The sequence below is a fragment of the Petromyzon marinus genome, chromosome 27, assembly GCF_048934315.1.
Source record: "Petromyzon marinus isolate PM22_M1 ecotype Great Lakes invasive population chromosome 27, UKy_Petmar_22M1.pri1.0, whole genome shotgun sequence".
Taxonomy (NCBI): Eukaryota; Metazoa; Chordata; class Hyperoartia; order Petromyzontiformes; family Petromyzontidae; genus Petromyzon; species Petromyzon marinus.
In genome coordinates, this window is record NC_133693.1 from 3908718 (window position 1) to 3928977 (window position 20260).

The 20260-nt window shown below is 42.0% G+C and overlaps 1 protein-coding gene across 3 annotated transcripts; it reads right to left on the reverse strand.

The window, feature by feature from the left end:
- Nucleotides 1-441: 441 nt before the first annotated feature.
- On the reverse strand, nucleotides 442-20229 carry PRIM2 (DNA primase subunit 2). Of its 3 annotated transcripts, none has more exons than XM_032961699.2 (14): nucleotides 19957-20229; nucleotides 19616-19816; nucleotides 16485-16588; nucleotides 15409-15500; nucleotides 13321-13441; nucleotides 12360-12455; nucleotides 10386-10523; nucleotides 8327-8394; nucleotides 7182-7254; nucleotides 6732-6914; nucleotides 6098-6224; nucleotides 5489-5571; nucleotides 2028-2096; nucleotides 442-1063 (listed from the first exon to the last, which is right to left on the reverse strand). In XM_032961699.2, the coding sequence occupies exons 2-14, from the start codon at nucleotides 19773-19775 to the stop codon at nucleotides 755-757; spliced, it is 1623 nt and encodes a 540-aa protein (XP_032817590.1). In that variant the 5' UTR covers nucleotides 19776-19816; nucleotides 19957-20229; the 3' UTR covers nucleotides 442-754. The 3 variants fall into 3 exon arrangements, with proteins under 3 accessions (XP_032817590.1, XP_032817589.1, XP_032817592.1); XM_032961698.2 differs by having other exon boundaries at nucleotides 19616-19820; XM_032961701.2 differs by lacking the exon at nucleotides 19957-20229 and having other exon boundaries at nucleotides 19708-19806.
- Between the last annotated feature and the right edge of the window lie 31 nt (nucleotides 20230-20260).

Below are 20260 nucleotides of genomic sequence, written 5' to 3' on the forward strand. Positions count from 1 at the left end.
GGCTAGGTGCATGTTGAGGACACGTGAGGTTTCGAACAAATCCCTGGCAGGTCAAGGGACAGACCCAGGTGTTTTCAGTGAACAGAGATGACTGGAAAATGCACCACCTGTGCCAACTTAGCCGCTCGGCACTAAAACACGGCAAACGCACACATTACAAGCATAGGCCGCTGCACTTTTACTGCGGGTGTGCGATTCCTTTATCTCCACATTTATACCGGTCGCTCGATAACTGTGGTTTATTGCAGCACTCCCGCACAAAACACCTCTGCACGTCGCCAACGCTGATGACTTAGGGTCTTCCCTCCCAAACGCATTAGAGTAGCACGCGGCGTAAAGGTTATTCCTGCACTTTCTTGACCATATACTGAACAGAGACAGCATCATAAAATGTTGGCAACTAGACGACAAATGCAATAAATGCAACCGACTGAATAACAATACGAACAAATAATCTTTATTTTAAAGTTATTTCATTTACAAAATAAACACGTGGACTCGTTTAGATTTTATAAAAATTACACATTATGCATTCACCTAACAATCACATGTTCATGAATAAAACACATTAAAGAACAACATTAAAAAGCACCGAATACAGCCCAGGGTTTAAGTCAAAGCCAAAACGTCATGACCGGTGTAAAATTTCCACAACTTATCGAGCCCTTCGTGTTGTCATTGCTCACGTGCTCTCCTTTACCACAAGACACTGCCAGGGCCTCCACCCTCACCTCGCCAATCCCTCCCTTGCTCATTACATGAAATCATCAAGGAAGTCCTCCGAGTCCAGGCCCTCCATGAGCTCGTTGGCCAACTCGGCCAGTTCCTTCTTGACCGGAGCGTCAGCCTTGGGCCGCTGCTTGCTGCTGGGTGGTGGTGCTTGCGGGAGGTGCTGGCTGCTGATGCTAGCCTGTGAGGCCTGAGTGGAACCCGAGGAGGCCAATGTGTCCCACCGGCCCAGGCCGTCGGCCTCCCTCTTGGCCTGGCGGCCCCCCGAAAGGAGGCGCATGCTCTCCTCAAAGTACTCGTTTGGGTGGTTGAGGGCAAAGCTCGTGTCCTCCACCTTGTCGAGGAGGCGCACACACACGGGGTTGCCATGTGTTAAATTTAAAAGCACTGAATAACAATCTAGATTTGAAGTTTTCGTGACTGCAGGGATCCATACTCCTTGGTTCTTTCGGTAAAGTCACGTAGGTGTAAAATAAAATAAATCACGACGTTTCGGGCGCAACACAAGCGTCCGTCATCAGGAAAGAACCAAAGAGTATGAAACGCTGAATAACAGCCCAGGGTTTAACATTAAAGCCAAAACGTCGGTGGAGCGAGGTCATCTCCCTCGCCTCGTATACAGGTGGTGGGTTCGATCCCAGCCCTGACGCTTGCTGTATATTTGGAGTTTGCATGTCTCTATTCCCGTGGTCGCGTGGATTTTTCTCCGGGACCTCTGGTTTTTCCCTCCACTTTGAGAAACATGCATTTAAGATATTTGGCTGCTATAAATTTCCACATATTCCACTTCCTTGAGCAATCATTTGTGGCCTGGCCGCTTCTTAAAAAACAATAGCTCAGTGGGCTTTACCTGATAAATAAAATAGTATATATAATTTTTGTTTTAAACGAACAAGCCATGGGAAAATGCATATATATGCAGAACTCTGTTGTCTCATGTCAATAAAAGAACATTTTAGTTGACTGGCCCATTGGCCCTCCGGACCAATGTTATCCAACAACATTTGTTTAAGCAAGCACACTCGAAGCAATTTATTTAAACAAGCAAACGCTGCACGACAAATACTGCTGGATATTAATCTGAAAAGCCAATAGGCCAGAGGAATACGATGTTTTATTTATGTGGATACATAGAACAATGCCGCCTACTTATACGTGCTTTGATCCATAGAGTTCCACCAGGAACACATGAGTTTTCTTTAAAACCTTATATAATTGTGGCAGCTCGGCATATTTAATGTGTTTGAAGACTGATGTTGCTAATATTCATGGAGAGTAATTTGGAAAACAAAGCTTACCTTGTGCGTAACTTCAAAGTACTTTTGGCAGGCCAGCTGATAATGCATTCCTTTAACCAGGTCCAAAATCTAAGCAGAAATATTGGCGATTAATAATTACTACATGTCTGTCCAAAACAAATAAACACAATGAACTGGGCAAGACATAATATACACTAAAATACTATCGGGCAACAGCACCATAAAAATATATGCTGACGAAAGCTGCAGTTATTTTAAGATAACATTTTGTAAATGCTTAAAATTACTATTGGGAACCCAGTATCCTGAGGGCACAATTAAAATTGACTCGCCTGCAAAGGAAAATGCCACGATCGGCAAATAGGACGACCTCTCCCTCCCCCCCTCGCTTTCAAAAACAGCTGCTTACACGGGAGTCCTCAAGCCGCCAGACGTTCCAATCGGGGAAGCATTGATCGACCGCCACAGCCTTTGCACGCCCGTGCTCTTGCCTGCTCACCCGCCCCTATGCATAATTTAGGAGCAGCCGTGTGGTGTGGCAGTGGCTCCCAGAGGCCCCCCCTCCCGCACTGCCGTCTCTACCGCTTCGGAAATTCCCATCATCGACCACGCACCAAGTGTCGTCTTGCGGATGTTTGGCCCACAAGGCTGCGGCAAGTGTTTGGGAAGTGACAAAAACCGTAGCTTGGGATGTCGACGTGACGTGAAGGTTAACGCCGCGGCAATTCAGGTCACCGGTTCGATCTCTCGGTACAGCAGTCAAAACAATAGGCGAGTTTATTAAATCTCGCTGCCCCTGTCCACCCAGCAGTTAAGTCAATCTGCAGGTTGCGTGTTGAACTTTAAACTGTGGGTTCTTCACAATACGTCTAGCTAGCATGGCAGAGTAGACCCAAGTACCCTCTAGAATGGCTCCTTCTGGGAGAGGCCCTTCCGCCAGCATTGACATGACTAGGTAACAACAGGATACACCTTTAGCGTTTTTTTTATACTGTAGTTGCTTAATGACTGTGTAAAATTCTCCCAATCTATCACGGAATGGCACAGCACACAATGACTTATTGTTGCAAAGTCATGGAATTGATTAAGCCAGTATGGATTTGCAGGCTGTGCTTTAGATTTTTTCTCAACACAGGTTATAAAGCATTTTTGGTTATATTTGAACTGAAAAACCACTCGTTCCACAATACAATTTGTTCATCAGCAGACTGTGCAAAACATCTACCATCGTGTAATAATCAAACCAATAACATAACAACCCATAACTGTGCCATCATTGCCTATGTGAATGCGACTCGTTAACTTACTAGACGCATCGAAGATGGAGTGCTATGCATGACTATAATTATGACACAAATCCATCCGGGCTGTTCCTAAGTGTGGTCACACCTTAACGAATTTTGCACAAGCCTTGGGGTAAAAATAGCAAACTTGGTAATGAAATTTCTTAAAGCTCTCGACTTAGCAATTACAGATTTTTTTCTTTTCTCTGCTTCCTGTCGATCTTTCAGTGTCAGATCGATGGTGACGATACCACACGACCACAACAATTCGGGATTTTCTGCCCGACACCACATCCCTCTTCCCCGAGCAATCGTTACGCCGCTCAGTAACAAAGGGCCTAACTAAACTTTCATTCCCTTCACCGTTCATCTTTCATGACAGAAAATCGAAGCGGGAAGGTGCAGAGCCTTGTCGCAAGCCGCCCGCCACCCGCCACTGTACCGCCGCAGCACTCAACTCACCAGCAGCCCCTCTCCCATATGCCAGCACACCATCGATGCAATGCAATATTTTACACACCTTTAAATGTTTCCATAGGTGCACATGTATGCTTAGAAGCTGTGATTAAAACGCTGAGAATGGGAACCCGTTGAACTTAATATGTATTGAGTAAAATGTGTTTCGGAACACACGAGATGTGGCCATGTCTGCATGCATGCTTTATGCAGTTAATTCCCGATCGGCCATGGGCAAATTAACTATGCTTGCAGAATGTATATATATCTGCGGTTATGTGTTTCCTCTACCTGATGATGATTGCTTGTGTTGCAATCGAAACGTCATATATTATGTAATTTTATTTTTATTTTCTTATTTCTACGTGACTTTACTGAAAAAAACAACGATTAATTCCTGCAGTCACGAAAGCATCAAATCTAGTTTGAACCACCTCTTCGGGGAGGTATGAAATCTATGTCTTTGTGTTCTCTGCTGGTGTGCCTGCCTTTGTGTCTTGAATTGGATTTATGTCGCTGTGTTGTCTCTACATATAGTTGTGCACCTGGGTGCCTCTAAGTGTGCGCTGCTGCGCCCCCTCTCTGTGTGCCTGACAACTTATATCATGATAATTTGTGTCCCATTGTCTATGAGTCCCAGCCCCTCCATCTCTAGCTACTTAAAGCCTCGGTACAGAGTTGCTCCACTTCTTAACTGTGCGCGTTTCTCCCCCCATAGGTGTCTCTACGGTAATTATTCTATCACTATCTTAAATTTTACACTTAACTTACAATTTAACAATCTTTTAAACAGCGTATTCAACCAAACCATGCGTTAATTGTGTTTTAACCGACCGCCTGTGTTGCTTTACATAGTTCCAAATTTTGCTAAACCCTGTTTGATTTAGCGTGATGTTCCGTCTCTCTGTATCCCCTGGTATATATCTGTGTTAATTCCCTCTAATTAAGGTCTGTATATATATCTGCGGTTATGTTTCCTCTACCTGATGATTGCTTGTGTTGCAATCGAAACGTCGTATATTATGTAATTTTATTTTTATTTTCTTATTTCTACGTGACTTTACCGAAAAAAACAAAGATTAATTCCTGCAGTCACGAAAGCATCAAATCTAGTTTTTTCCCTCCTGAGATGTGTGCAAACCTGGTGGCCAACTACAAGAAACGTCTGACCTCTGTAATTGCCAACAAGGGTTTTGCCAGCAAGTACTAAGTCATGTTTTGCAGAGGGGTCAAATACTTATTTCCCTCATTAAATGCAATTCAATTTATAACATTTTTGACATGCGTTTTTCTGGATATTTTTGTTGTTATTCTGTCTCTCACTGTTCAAATAAACCTACCATTAAAATTATAGACTGATCATTTATTTGTCAGTGGGCAAACGTATAAAATCAGCAGGGGATCAAATACTTTTTTCCCTCACTGTACATGCTTTACACTACCATTCAAATGCAATACCTTACACTTCAATATGCAGGGGAAGGTAGTAATTGAGGGAATATTCCTTGGTAAAAGACCGAGAGGAAGAAAGATAATCTTAAATGCTCGATGGTGTTCAAAAAGGACTTACGTACAGACAGATGAGGAGAGCAGAATGCATCACAATGAAGGAAAACGTAATGAAATTAACACAAGAGATAAATGCAATTAATGTAACATCCTCATTCCCATTTCCAACATCATCCTAAAACTCCAAATGAATATTTTAGAGTTAAAAGCATCCAGGATAATGAACCTTCTAATAATGTAGACGAGACTCACTTGGCTAATGTCTGCAGAAGGCACTTTATACGCCAGGAGTTTCATCTTGAGGAGTTCTGGCTCCGTATGCCGGAAAGGACAACCTGCAATTAGAACCCTCACGTCAATCACTTTTAATAAATAATTGCCATCATTGAGCACTGACACATTAACTCTTCACTGAGGCCAAATCTCAACATTCAGGCATAGACGTAGCGGTGGCAGCAGTAGTAGAAGCAGCCAGCTGACAGGGCGTGGAGGCAAGGTCATATTCGACGTGCACACAACGGAGAGGGAGCCCTCTCTCTTGTCAAATGCCAGGATGATGTTCGTCGTCTCGGCTCCACCGCCCACTGCAGTGAAGGTGCCTTTTGTGAAAACTAAGGTTACTATTTAAGTTGCGGTTCATCAAGTTGAGTGTCTTGAGTATTTATATTAATGTGTGTGACAATGCGATGTCTTGATAAAGAAATGTTGCGTGAGAGAAGATCTCTGTTTCAATGAGAGGGTACATAATTCGGAATTTTGTGAAACGCAAGTTAAAGTGTCAGCGAATGCATGTTCGATTATTGAAGCGAGTGTTATTTCCAGGCTGGCGTGTTCATAAAAATTTAAACTACTCCTCCTCACCGTGGTAGTCACCCTGTGCTGGCATGTTGGTCATGATGATCTTCATGCAGCTGTAAGGAGTGTAGTCTGTGCGCTTTCCCTCCTTTCCGTAGTTGTGCCTGACGTTGTAAGCGTATGACTTGTCAAACTACAAAAAACATGATTGGGAAGTCGGCAAAACAATGAGGCAAATTAAAAAAAAGGTTATTCGCATTCACAAGCTCCGAATAACATTACCCTCATAACATAGCCTCCATTATGCACATGTACAGCCCCTTTGTCAAAGCACTGCTGGATGAGAGCTTCCACACGTTGTGTGCATTGTGGAAGGGATACTGGACCAAGATTCACCACGCTGGTCAACGCAGGCTGGTAAAAGTACAGATATGGGTGCATGGATTTTGCTGTGTTGACTTCTGCTGTTAACCACGCAGTCACACTTCATCATCTTAAATCTTTAATAAAAAAACATTTTTGATAGCTTAAAGAGAAACTCTAACTGCCAATTTGTACTCTCGTTCGCTACATTTAACATTTCTCGTGTGATTTTTTTAAAGCAAAACATTAACTGCCACACAAACGAACAAGTGTGCATTCCTTGCCAAGATAAAAACAATTTCCGGCAAGGAAGTTGCTCACTCTACGGTCATCGCACCTTGTCAGCGCCCACACCCAGCGCGAACTCGGCCCTCCAGAATTCGAGGGACTGCTGCAGGGTGAGGCCAATGCCCTTGAGGTAGAGGCCGTACTGCATGCGCCCACCGTGCCGCAGGTGGTGGTGCTCCCGCAGCGCGGAGTGCACCTGGCGCATGCACAGCGGGAAGGAGCGCGCCGCGTGCTGCAAACATGGCGCCGCCGGAGACAAAAGCGGAAACAGACATTGTCACCATCATCGATTACTTCAGGGCCCTTGCAATGGCTTGCCATGTTACGGCGCTACATAATTGTCATCATAATTATCATTTCCCCTCGCACAATGTGGTAAAATGGTTAGTACACTGGATTTGCATTGTGCAATGAACCACACGTGAAAATAAAATTAATAAAACAATTACATTATCAAAATGCTGTGGGCATTTACATGTATGGAAGATGCTTTACTTACAGAGTCTAATTGATCCAGAGAGATCTGCCCAGCATGCTTTGGTGCACTGTAATCCTGTCCTATGTAGGACTTGCTGCAGAACACAATCGGACATGCACACACATGCCAAGTAAGTGCATTGGGTACTCGGCCATTCTTACAGCACAAGAGCTATCATAATGACAACCGCCATTCTCTTGTGCTAGGCTGTGTGCACATTAAGGCCTTATCATAATAGTTCACACACACACACACTAGGCCACATGAACATATATCTGTGCAAGCACAATCATGTGCGCAGTCATGTGTGCCTGGCTCACACTGCATAGCAAGAGACCAGAGGGCTTTGCTGAGGCACGCTTCCATCGAACATCACAATCACTTAATGTAAATATTGTGTGAACTGGCTAAAGAAGAAAAAAACCAATCGCACGAGTTGTGGTCAAATATTGACAGTATGATTTGACATTTTGCCAATGCAGAATAACCACTTAATCAAGACATCTTTTTTACTGGATTTACTCTTGCGTTTATATATTATATATGATTTATTCTCAAGCAAATCAGTAATTAAAGTAATCCTTAAAACATTTCTGGTAAGAACAATTTCTGGTAAGGAGACGTTAGCAGAAACCTGAGTGCGCCAGCCACCTGCGAAGTAGACATTAGCGTGTCCTCGAAATGATGTAGGCGGATATACCGTGTCAAACTCCCAAAGCTCAAAACTGAACGGCGTACAAAGGAATTCTGATGTATTGATGGCTGCGTCTACAACACTGCTCTGAAACAACACATACCAAGCAGTCAGTTTAGTACGCTACGGTTCAGTAACTACTGTAAAACTAGATTTTGCATTTCTAGATTTGCTTGTGATTTTCAGTGGTGTTTTTAAACCTTTCTTGTATTAGTGTTCAAAAAATATTTGTAAACGAGAAGTAAAACAAATAACACTGCAAGCTGTAAATGGGATAAATTTAGTCTTCAGCAAAGCAACAGGGTTTGGTTTCAAAAATGTATATACTGGTGCAAGCTACTACCCTTGAATTAGCCAGGAATTGAGGGCACCGTTGACCTGTTGAAGACACCCAAGTGTGTCAGTCACTTGTGCAGCGGACACCAGGATGTGCCAGCTACCAGTGTGGAAGGCAACCGGATATGCCAGCTACCTCAGGTGGGTGAGAAGAGGCTGCAGTCGCTCATCTTCCTGGACGGAGGGCAGGAGTCGTGCCGTTATCTGAGGCATAGCAGAGAGGACGGCATCACCTGCAGCCCTGAACTCGCCTGGGCCGCCCATTCCGCCCCTCATGTCAGGGGCTACAATCTCGTCATCTCATACTTATAAACGCATCACCCAATTTCCAATCACGATGCGTAGAAGAATGTTACCGTCATGTGCTCCGTGTTTTAAAAAAATTTTACTTACAATTTTGTTGTTATTTTTCCCCACCAATTGTATTTCGAATGAACGTTTGCCTTCATATCACAAGATAATTACAATTCCATTCAGAAAACTCAAGTGAGCAGTGCCAGGCAATGACCACTGAAAATTAACAACAAAGAACTACTAGTCAAGTTAATTCAGCAGGACCTCTTTAACCACAATAGGTGGCAAAGCATTAATATTGCCTGCGAACATACATGGCATGGCAATCAACCAAAAGTCCCGGAGATGGCATCAGCTGAAATAAGCCACAAATACACATTTTATATGATCACAATTTTGTACAGTGACTGGGGAACAGGCTAAAACTATCACCTTGCTATACTCAAAAAGCAAGCTTTATCACAAACGGATGAAAGATTAATTTGAACAGAGCATCTCAGCAGTGCCGGTTTATTACATTTACTGGAGTCTAATGTTCCACAGAGCTGTGTTTGATATAGATTTCACCATTTGACTATTAATATAAAAAACTGGCCCTTTCAAATACCAGCATTAGGGAAATTCCCTTGAAAAAACAATCAGTCTCTGCCTATTGTCCCACTTGAGGGAATTGTGTAGCCTCAAGTAATTTATCTTCCTAATTTCCTGTAATCCTGAAAAAAAACACGTGCTTGACCTTTGCGAATAAATGCAGCTAACAACATCGAGTATTGCGTCTTTGCTTCTGCCTCAAAGGGAAACTGCAACGCGCTGCAATATCTTTTTAACAGATGCATGCATCCAGTCCCTGTCTTAACCTTGATAACCTGAGCGCCGGACCCATAGATTGTGAGATCTGTAGTTTTACTAAGAATGAAACAGTGTGACCAGAATAATAAGCAAACTGGGACAAACACTGGGGATAAGCACTTACACTCTATCACCTTTGTCACGTGAAAATATATAAACAAGTCATTCAATTTGGACCTAAAAATGTAATTTTGATTCAAGATTGGAATTTTTCGATTAATATAACGTATTAAACTAGCATTACCACAGGTGCTGGAAGCACATCTTATAGGACCCATTTTTATCGTAAAAAATGTAACATTCACACTGGTGTACATTTGGCACGAAGAATCTTAAAACATAATTCCGTATTTGCATTAATAAAAATGTTTACGTCTAATATTGAATTAAATGTTCAGTATTCTCCAAACACATAGAACATTAAATATTAAAATAAGTAAATAGATCAACTAGTAAATACTGCTGATTTGTCTTCAGACAATTTATTTTCCAAGCAATTTTTCCCGTCAGCACTCAGGATGGGCGAACGGGCATCAGGGTCACTGTATGCTTTGTTCATGAAATAAGTCATTCAAATATTAATCAATTGAGTGTTTTTATATATTTTAGTTAATAACTATGTGCAGATGACAATCAACAAGCAGGACAATGTGACAACTACGGACAAAAGACCAAATTGTGACTTGTCAGAATGAAATTATGCTAATAAAGACAGAAGTGCACGAAGGAAGACCAAACATTGTTATTGGCTGTAAATGTGCATAAAAAAATGTTGATCACATTCACTTATTGGCTGATCTGATATTAGGGAAGGAGAAACTGCATGCCTCTCACACCAACATTTAATAACGAATAGTGGATTAAATGCATGACAGATTTCATCAACTAGACTAAGAGAATGACGATAAAATCCACAAACGAAGACGTTTGGACAAACACGCCACGAGCTGCCATCAGTAAAACTGAGACGAAGACTGAAAATAAAAGTGACTAAAATTACACTGGTGATTCAGTGGTCAAGGCGCATGTATCGTAAATTCTGCACAACTCACGGTCAGCGCCCGCGACAGGTTCTGGCGGAAGTCGTTGAGGACAATGGTGACCAGGTCCCTCTGAGGGATAAAGGCCATCCCGCGTCGCACGAACACCTTCCGGCTCCGCACCAGTTCCAGTGCGTCCGTGAACGGCACCTGCACATGCAGCAGTACATCATTTACAAGAGTCCAAGTTCAACGTAGAGCAGTCGGTTGATTGATGATCCAACACTCACCGATTCACTCCAGTTGCTCGCTCAACGGCAGTTAGTCACCGCCTTATCACTACTACTGATACTACCATGGTAATTGTTCCCATGTACTTTACTCATTGATTCCCATGTTGAGTACTCGGTCTAGCAGATTGAATGTTTCGTCTCGTCTATATTGTGGTCAACCACCACAGTTCAGGTCACTAATACTTCTCTTGACGCTTCTTCCCTTGCACTACTCCAATTTAGAAACTCCTGCCCATCGTCTCTTTTCCCAATCTCTGGTAACGTTTCCGAATTCCAGAATCGTTAACTCTAATCGATTACAACTTTGAGAGTAGTTTGTTGTTGGTCGCTTCGCGTTTTGGGCCTGTGCTCAGCAACTGTAAAACAAAAACATCCTCCCAAAGGCAGGAAACACGCTCTCAGCGTGACGCAGACGATTATTTTGGTGACATGAACAAGCCTACATGTGGGAACAAAGGTGAGACTTTTTTTACAACTATTTGTGTAATTCAATTAGTCGAGTAATTGACCCGCTAACCAGAAGATTAATCGATGACTTGAAGAATTGGATTTCCCAGCTTAGTATAAATCAAGGATGGGATGTCTGTGGCCCACAACTTAATTTCACACACCCGACAGAATCATGAGGCCTACCAATTTGAAACAGCCCGCGTACGATTTGTATCCGTTACTTAGAGCATCTTAGCCGCAGTGAATGTGGATTAGAGGGGAATATTTACTACCTGTAAAAACCCAGCTTTTAATTTTAAGGCACTGACTGAGGTCTGTGTTAAAGTGTGGCCCGCTAAAGGTATTTGAAAATACGTTTCAGCCCTCTGTAAGGAAGAACCCTACTCAAAAGACACATGACAATAGGGCCATGACATAGCCCAGCAGGAGCACTTTCATTGCTTGCTGCAGTGGTTCACGGTTTGAATCCGGCAGACCACCCTGGTTAATACCGCGGGCGTATCAGCCATACGTGGCATCTGCTTTACAGAGGATGTTAAAGACCCTGTGACAGCATTCAAAAAGAGCTTGCCATTGTGTGCCGTCATGGTGCAACATCAAACAAAATAAAAAAAACCTGCTAAAGTGGCAATAATTGTCCCGACTGGCAGACTAGTGCCCACTTGGCCGGTGTCATCACCGTGCCGCACAGGGATAGCTGCCATTGGGGTGCCCTTTGAATGGTTGACATGAGATGTGACGTAAAGCAGTTTGAGACGCCGAGGCATTTAAGCACCCTATACATGCAAAATTATAACGACTGAAAAGGGCCCTTCTGAAACCATGGCTCATAACATGAGAACTTTAACCATTTTACAAATACAGTGCTCGAATATTCCCCTAGATATAGTGCTTGTACCAAGAATTGGTTTATGCTCCAAAATACATTTTAATCTCTCCGCCAAGGTAAATTAACTTATACTGGTAGGAACCTCATGGTTACACCAGCCTACAGGGGATTATTGTGTCCGTCCATCCGTCGTGCATCCAAAAATGGGAGGGGTAGGGCTGGGTGGAGAGGGGAGGGTGGGGAGGGGCCGGGTGGGGAGGGTGGGGCTGGGTGGGGAGGGGCTGGTCACCCCGTGGTGCCCTTATAAAACTCAACGTTTAACCTACTCACGCCGGCTTGTGCCCGCCCTCACAGTTGGGCATATTTGCGGAAAACACCACGCCGCCGTTGACCATGGCCATTGACCGAGCAACCCAACGTTCCTACCAGCTCCCTCCGCAGGAATGTGTTTAAATGGGTGAGGACATGCTGCACCTTGTAGAACGTGGACTCGTTGACTTTGTGATGACTCATCCCATAGCTGGAAGCGATCAGCTTAAGTTCGTGCTCTTTTATCTCCTCTTTAGACAACTGGATGAGAGGCAAAGACAACAAAATAAAACATATATATTTCTTTCACTTTTAATAGTTTTCAAGTTGTATAGAAATTTTATATTTATATCACTGATAAATAACTGTCATTATTGCCATTAAATAACTGGCAATATCACAATTAAATAATCGATTCTGTTATAAGACAGATAGTTTTTGTGTCGGGACCATCTGAGGTTTGTAAAACAATCTGAATACAAACTGTACTCTACCTTATGAAATGCATAGGCATAATTTAGGTGTGACAGGCTTAAAATGTAAATGTATAGCATCTCTCACTCCTGTCTCGGTCTTGTACAAATCGAAGTCACATGAGCAATGTGGTGGGCCTGTTTCCCTAACATGATGTTTCTGGCGACCAATGGGCTTCAACAACCTTGGCCATTTCAGATTCCGGTCCTCTATCATTTATTCCTTTCTTCACCAAAGAGTGGTTTTATTTAGAAACCAAGGGGAGGAGTGTTTCCCAGTCTGCAGCTTATCATAGTGTCTGGGGAGACACTTAAGTGCAATTTAATCAGGAAATTATGAATGCCATTCATGCCCTCTTTATTTAAACGACTACAGTCGTTGCAGAGTCAACACCTAATGTTCAAAGTCATTCCTAAGTCGCACACTTACACATTTTAAATGAATGGTGTGGATATGAGTGTGTCCCTCCACCATAAGCAGTACTCCCAATTATTTACCATGTCCTAGCATCCCCATTGTCAACTCCTCTTCTCCCCCACACCACCTCCCCTAGCCTCATTCCCTATTGTTTCCCCCCACTGATGCATCGCGTCCTGGGATGCTTTATAATTGCAAAGCATATTGTACGATTGTCTTATATTGTACTGCTCACGGATTCATATGTGAGGTTGTTTTGGTTGAGGAACGAGGTGACCGATTCAGACGTCTGCTGCAGGAAGCGGAACCGAAACAGGTCCATCTCCTGCTGGATGAACCAACGTCGCAAATCCTCTCTGGAACAGAGACGGAACACACCCGCCCAGCATGAGTGCCGACTCGCACAAGAATATCAAACAGTTGCGTTCACATGAACATGCCGCACATTCTGGGTGGCCATGTGATTCAGGTGTCACATACCATATCAACATCACCGAGCCTGAAACCAGCCCTATACCATGACCTTACTTAAAAAGAGGGTATATAAAAACTCTAGGGGCATGGTGGGGGGGCACACAGCCAATGTTAAACAAACATTAAACGAATCCTGATCGGCTACACAGAATGAGTAACAATATAATCTGCTATCATTCATTCTACTCTAGCTCTCACCATCTTTGTACAAGCTACGACACATCTATCGCTTAATTGCCACCGGTGTTAAATATTTTACTAACATTTTTGGTTCGGCGCCCTCCAGCTCCACCGATGCTATGGGGCTGCCAAAAGCCCCGTAATAATGATTTTAGTTTTTCACTTAATTTAACTTATTTCAGCTGTGAACTAAATTTTTCAGTTCAAGTGACACGTGACAAAATAATGTTTTAGAAGTTGTGCTGTCAACTGCCTGCTCCTGTTCAAGTAGTCCAGGCTCAAGAGTCTTTTGCTCTGCCTATAAGTCTCTTTCTCAAAATAATTAATATGCCCCATTTCCTCAGCATTCCAATGTCGTACTGTTCTGTACAACACCTTGAAATGCGCAAGCATTTATTTGCTATATGAATCTAAATTGTAGAAAAGACCTACTGAAACATAGATTTTAAAATCGGTTCTGTAATGTCATCTTATGAGGCGGCTCTGCAACTGTGGTACACTGCTTACGATAAGAGTTACAAACGTATTTTTTGTTCATCTCGTTACCCGATGCCAACCACAAAACTGAAATGGGGAGGAAAAAAAAGCAACAAAGATATTGTGCGCTTTCAAGTGCATGCCCTTTGACAATTGGTGAGCTCATTTCCAGCTAGAGCAACATGAAACCAAGCGTGTTTCCCATTGCGCACAACAAAAAGGGGCCGTAAATTAACATCTGCATAAAAGGATAAACATCGTCAATATTCAGATGTAGGCAGCGTGGATGTAGAATATTACATTAAAATCAAATTAGGTTGAATTGGAGTGGCTGAGTGTGTGGGTGGGCTTCATACTGCCTGTGTGCAAAGTAGTTGCAGATGAAAGCAAAGCTATGATTACATTTATAATGAGCTGCAATTTAATTAACACAATATGGTAATCTCATTAACATACTTTCATGTAAAGTCAATACTACTGTACATCTAGTATACTATCCCCACGAATTCCCATAACTATAAAAACTTTGGTAGATTTTTAAAATGTAACATTATTCTACATATGTAAGAGTGCTTTTTTACTTTTATTTTACCGGCTGTCAGTGAACTTTTATGAACCATGCTAAAGGATTTTTGGGCACAAAAGCCTGGAATGCGTCGCTAAATGTAGTGCAAAGCATCACTTTAAAACATGTGTAAATATTCACTCCAAATATGTGAACGCACGAAAGACAATATTTAAGTACTGCTGAGATGTGATGGAAATACAGAGTGATTAGTTCATATATATGCAACAAAGATATCAAAGACATTAACTTATCAATCATTAAATAATAGAAACAAATCACACTGGCGATGCAGATGAGAATGCTAAAATATGTAACAAGTGTATTGAGATTGGTGGGTGACATGTAGAGGCTATGAATTAAAATATTGCTGCCTCTATAATAATTAATCATTATTTAAACGTATAAAGCACTGTTAAACAGTCATTCCTAGGGCGTTATTTAAAAATTTGCAACAATGACAATAAAAACATTTTGAAGTTTATAACTCCAGAGTAAATTTACAAATGGCAACAATACAACGGATTGCTCTGAACCTCGGCAATAAATTAGGACCACTAATGGACGATGGATTACGACTGTGCATGTGTAACCCAGGACATAACGCCTGGACCACTGTGCTCTTACGATTGACAGTAGGCAAGACGAAGGATGAAGTGGGAGATGTGGTCCCTTTTTCTTGGTTCTTGGTCATCAACTTCTATTAAAGTAATATTATCCTGCACATCAAACATAATATATGAAAAAAACACAATACAACTCCTGCATATTGTGACGTTATTTTTTTTTTACTGTTGAAACCATTAATATACTTCAATTAAAATTTCAAAGGTATGGCTTCCTTTTTTTCCCCCCAAATTTTTTTTCAATAATGTTAATGGTACCGTGTTAGTAGACAGATTACAATTCTGTACTCTGCCAGCTAACCTTCAGGCAAGAGAATGGTCCAAGGTGATAATACAGAACTATTTCTCAAGTCCCTTTCATATATTTATCGACAATAGGAGACATACATTTTGTTCCTTTCAAGGTGCTCATCACATCAAACCATTTTTATGCTCAGCGGTAAAATAAAACAAACTAAGTGAAAACCCAAAATTTATGTGTGCTTTTTACGCTGGTGACCATAATGACTTGGTGACGAGGCTGAGATCATCAGGTCATTATATTTGAGAACCCATTTTAATCCCAAATGGATGAACACCAGGATTTTAGCTGTACTAGCTCAGTGGTAATTAACTTCCCGCACAACCTGGCTAATTAAACACACTACATTTTCCACTGACACAAATGAAACAGGGGACGCTGCCATGGTGCAATGGTTAGCACACTGGACTTGTAATCCAGACGTGGGCAGTTCTATTCAATCTCAAGGTGCGGCCAGTTAAACCAAATGGTGAGTTTCTTAAATCCCCTAGTCCCTGCCCACCCAGAAGTAAAAAAAAATGGTCACCCCAGTTAGTCAAGCGGCGAGACGTGTATGGTGGGCTAAGTGTGAGTGTTCGCAACTCTTCCAAGACAACTAGCCAGTGTAGGATAGGCCGAAAATTTATTGAGCTCCCTCCAGTACAGGAGTGAGCAAGTGAGCAATTAATTAGAGAGCTGAAACTTTACTTTCTTTAGCATTTAAGTGACCAGGCCACCACTTAAAAAAGAAAATCTGCGTATACTTGTGCCTGTAGGACCAAGTGCAAAGTACTCACTCTGTATGGAAACTTTGATTTCTTCAGCTCCTCCTCCAGCTTCTTGTCGTAATTCTCAGTGCCCTTCATGAACAGAACGCCGATCCGCTCCACCGACTTGAGAACTAAAGATTCCACGCAGTCATGTTACCGTCATTGTATGTACCTAATGCAAAAACAGTGCATTAATCATCTCCATCCTGACAACACTACAAATGTAAAGTCCTCACAAGAAAAATGCCTTTGTCCATTTTCATTTGGTAGTTAATAATGGAACATATATTACCAAAAAACAAGTTAAATTCCAGTGCATATATAAGTTGCAAAACATACAAAATAAAGCACGTTATTATACTTGAGTGGGTGACGGTTTGGTGTGGGGATTGGCAAACTGCACTATTAAACTAATGACTTGAATTTAATTCCCAATCACTGTTAATATCATAGTTAAAGTTTTTTTTTAACACAGGTGAGAACTCAAGAGACCAGAATAGTCTTATTTGCAAGAGACTTGGGTCACCAAAGTGACAAAATTAGAACAGATAAAGTACGACAACAAATCTTGATTTGAAGCTTTTCGTGACTGCAGGAATCCATACTCCTTGCTTCTTTTGGTAAAGTCACACAGGTAGAAAAATAAAATAAAAAATAATATATCACGACGTTTCGATCGCAACACAAGCGGTCGTCCTCAGGCGGAAAAAGATAATCCAGCAGTGGAACTACTGAACCAGCGAGAGAGCTGTTACAAGAAGAGGTTATATACGTCACATATGCCACATAAATAACAGACTTCTCTATATATGCCACATATATAACCGACGTCTTTATATATGCCACATATATAACCGACTTCTCTCTATATATGCCACATATATAACCGACTTCTCTCTATATATGCCACATAAATAACAGACTTATTTATATATGCCACATAAATAACCGACGTCTCTATATATGCCACATAAATAACCGACGTCTCTATATATGCCACATAAATAACCGACGTCTCTATATATGCCACATATATAACCGACTTCTCTCTATATATGCCACGTAAATATCAGACTTCTTTATATATGCCACAAAAATAACCGACGTCTCTATATATGCCACATAAATATCAGACTTCTCTCTATATATGCCACGTAAATAACCGACGTCTCTATATATGCCACATATATAACCGACTTTATATATGCCACATAAATAACCGACGTCTCTATATATGCCACATATATAACCGACTTTATATATGCCACATATATAACCGACTTCTCTCTATATATGCCACATATATAACCGATTTTTCTCTATATATGCCACATATATAACCAACTTCTCTCTATATATGCCACATAAATATCAGACTTCTCTCTATATATGCCACATAAACAACCGACGTCTCTATATATGCCACATAAATATCAGACTTCTCTCTATATATGCCACATAAATATCAGACTTCTCTCTATATATGCCACATATATAACCTCTTGTAACAGCTCTCTCGCTGGTTCAGCAGTACCACTGCTGGATTATTTTTTCCGCCTGAGGACGACCGCTTGTATTGCGATCGAAACGTCGTAATATATTATTTTTATTTTATTTTTCTACCTGCGTAAAAGAACCAAGGAGAATGACAACAAAGCCAACAGAAATCAGAGAAAAAAACTAGTAAATATTGAACGCACGTAAATTAATGTTAAATAAAGTCCCTGTCGTGCAAGACGGTTGGGGAACATTAATCATAGACCGTTTGTCCTGTTTCTTCACCTGAGGACGGCTACTTGTGTTGTGGCCGAAACGTCGTGAGAATTTTAGTGGTTTTTTTTTATTTTATTCTCATTCTACGTGACTTTACCGAAAGAACCAAAGAAGAATTACAATTGAGTTACCAAACATTAAACATATAGGGTATAGGGTGACTATTATATGAATGAGTGACATCCGAACCAAATCTGGCCTGGATCATCAAATCTCCCATGGCTGACATGGCATGGGGAGGCATTCATCCAGTAGTCCACTCGCAAAGTGCTGTCAATTATTTAGATTACTTATGTCTACTGAAGTGAACAAAAAAATCAATATATTTATCAATAACATTGCCTTAAAATAAAAACTATATAATCAGCGATGTTTAGGGAAATGGTCCTTCCATATAGGGCTTAAGAAAGCTTAATTTGAATGTAGTCCCATTGAGTTCTCACCTGGATACATATGTAATGAATTTAACAGTCAAATTACTTTTCCAATCGAAATTCACTCAAAGGCATATCCTCGTTCATGAATGCAGCTTGAGGCCAGAGAGGTGCAATTGTACCATCTAGTGAGGGCTTCTGGTACTGCTAGAGAAGTCGATATCTTTTCATGTACACAAAAAAAAACCTCAAACAGTTGTCAATAACATAACGCCGAAAAGAACGAGTGTATAATAGGAGACGTGGGACCTTTGTACCAGTATCAAAGTATGAATAAATAATAATGTTTTACCCTTTCTGGAAATAAAAACAAGCGTTGAGATGTTCAAACACCAAATAGAAATGTTGCAAGGAATCACGTTTGCATTAACCACACGTACTTGTTGTGAACATGCAAACAAACATGCTCTGACAGATGTTTGAACAAATTAACACCTGTTTCATTGCCAGAATGGGTAAAACCTACTTTTACTTTTTCATAATAGTAGACGTCTCGGGCAATGCCTTCCCCCCACCACCACCACTACAACACACAGATAACCCAGTGGCAGTCCTCACGGTGATAGTAATTGTGGCGACGATCATGGCCTAGTGGTGGTGTCACCAAAAATGTGACGGTCGCTTTGAGCCCAATAATGACAGTGATATTGATCACACCCGTGATCAATCACTGTACCACGATCGTGATAATGCTTATTATCCACACGACCATTATCGTGATCGTCGTGGTAATTATGATCCTGAACGCAGTGGCAATCAGTGACGACGACGATGATGATGTTCAGAGTGGTGATCGTGGTGGTGTTCATGGTGAATCAACCGTTATCACCGCTACGATCACGATGACCAGGGTGGTGATCACGATCATCAAACCAGAACCACTGCCACGATCACCACGACGATGATGATTATGATCGTGGGGATCGTGGCGATGATCGCGAAGCTCCTCACGCCGCAGTCTCTGGACGGCGAGGGCTTCGAATTCGACGAGGGAGACGGATCCGAGAGGCGGCCGCAAGTAGAGCTGCAGGACGTGAGGGTACCGCTGTTCCTCATCGCCAGACCCCACCGCCTTCGCCTCTTGCTTCTTCCCAGCGGTCGACAGCAGCATGGCTCGGCTCTCCTCCCCCCCCCTCCCACCACCACCACTCGCTGCCTTGGAGACACAACAACAATAATACTCATCATAGCCAAACAACAACTGCAATACAGCAGGAGACCTATCTCCTCCCGCCAGTTCTTTATCATCATCAGTCTCAACAGCAGCAGTAACAATCGCGCCGCTGACCAACCTGGCTGGCTGCGTTACACAGTGTGTGACGAGTTCACGTGGAGCCCCGGGTGCGTTCTCGTCGCTCTAATTTTTTTAACTGTGAGGTAATTATCGTGAATATCTGAGTGTGTAAAGTTGTTATAGACGCGGTTAATGGTGGTGGTGATGGCGACGGCGGAAGACAGAAATTTCCCGCCAAATCTGTCAGGCAGTGGAGCGCGGTGACGTCATTTCCTGGTTTGCGCGCCACCTTGTGGTGACGTAATTGCTTGCCTTGGTCATGACCGCTTCGCTTCGGTTTAGGCTGACGTAATTTTTAAACT

What these genes read in the sequence shown, in the direction of transcription:
- PRIM2 (XM_032961699.2), bottom strand. Translation starts at nt 19,775, where the DNA reads ATGCTGCTGTCGACCGCTGGGAAGAAGCAAGAGGCGAAGGCGGTGGGG. An exon ending in CGCCGTCCAGAGACTGCGGC is followed by an intron (nt 16,589 to 19,615) that starts GTGAGGAGCTTC and finishes TGGAATCTTTAG; the next exon opens with TTCTCAAGTCGGTGGAGCGG. An exon ending in CCTCTTCTCACCCACCTGAG is followed by an intron (nt 7,255 to 8,326) that starts GTAGCTGGCATA and finishes TGTGTTCTGCAG; the next exon opens with CAAGTCCTACATAGGACAGG.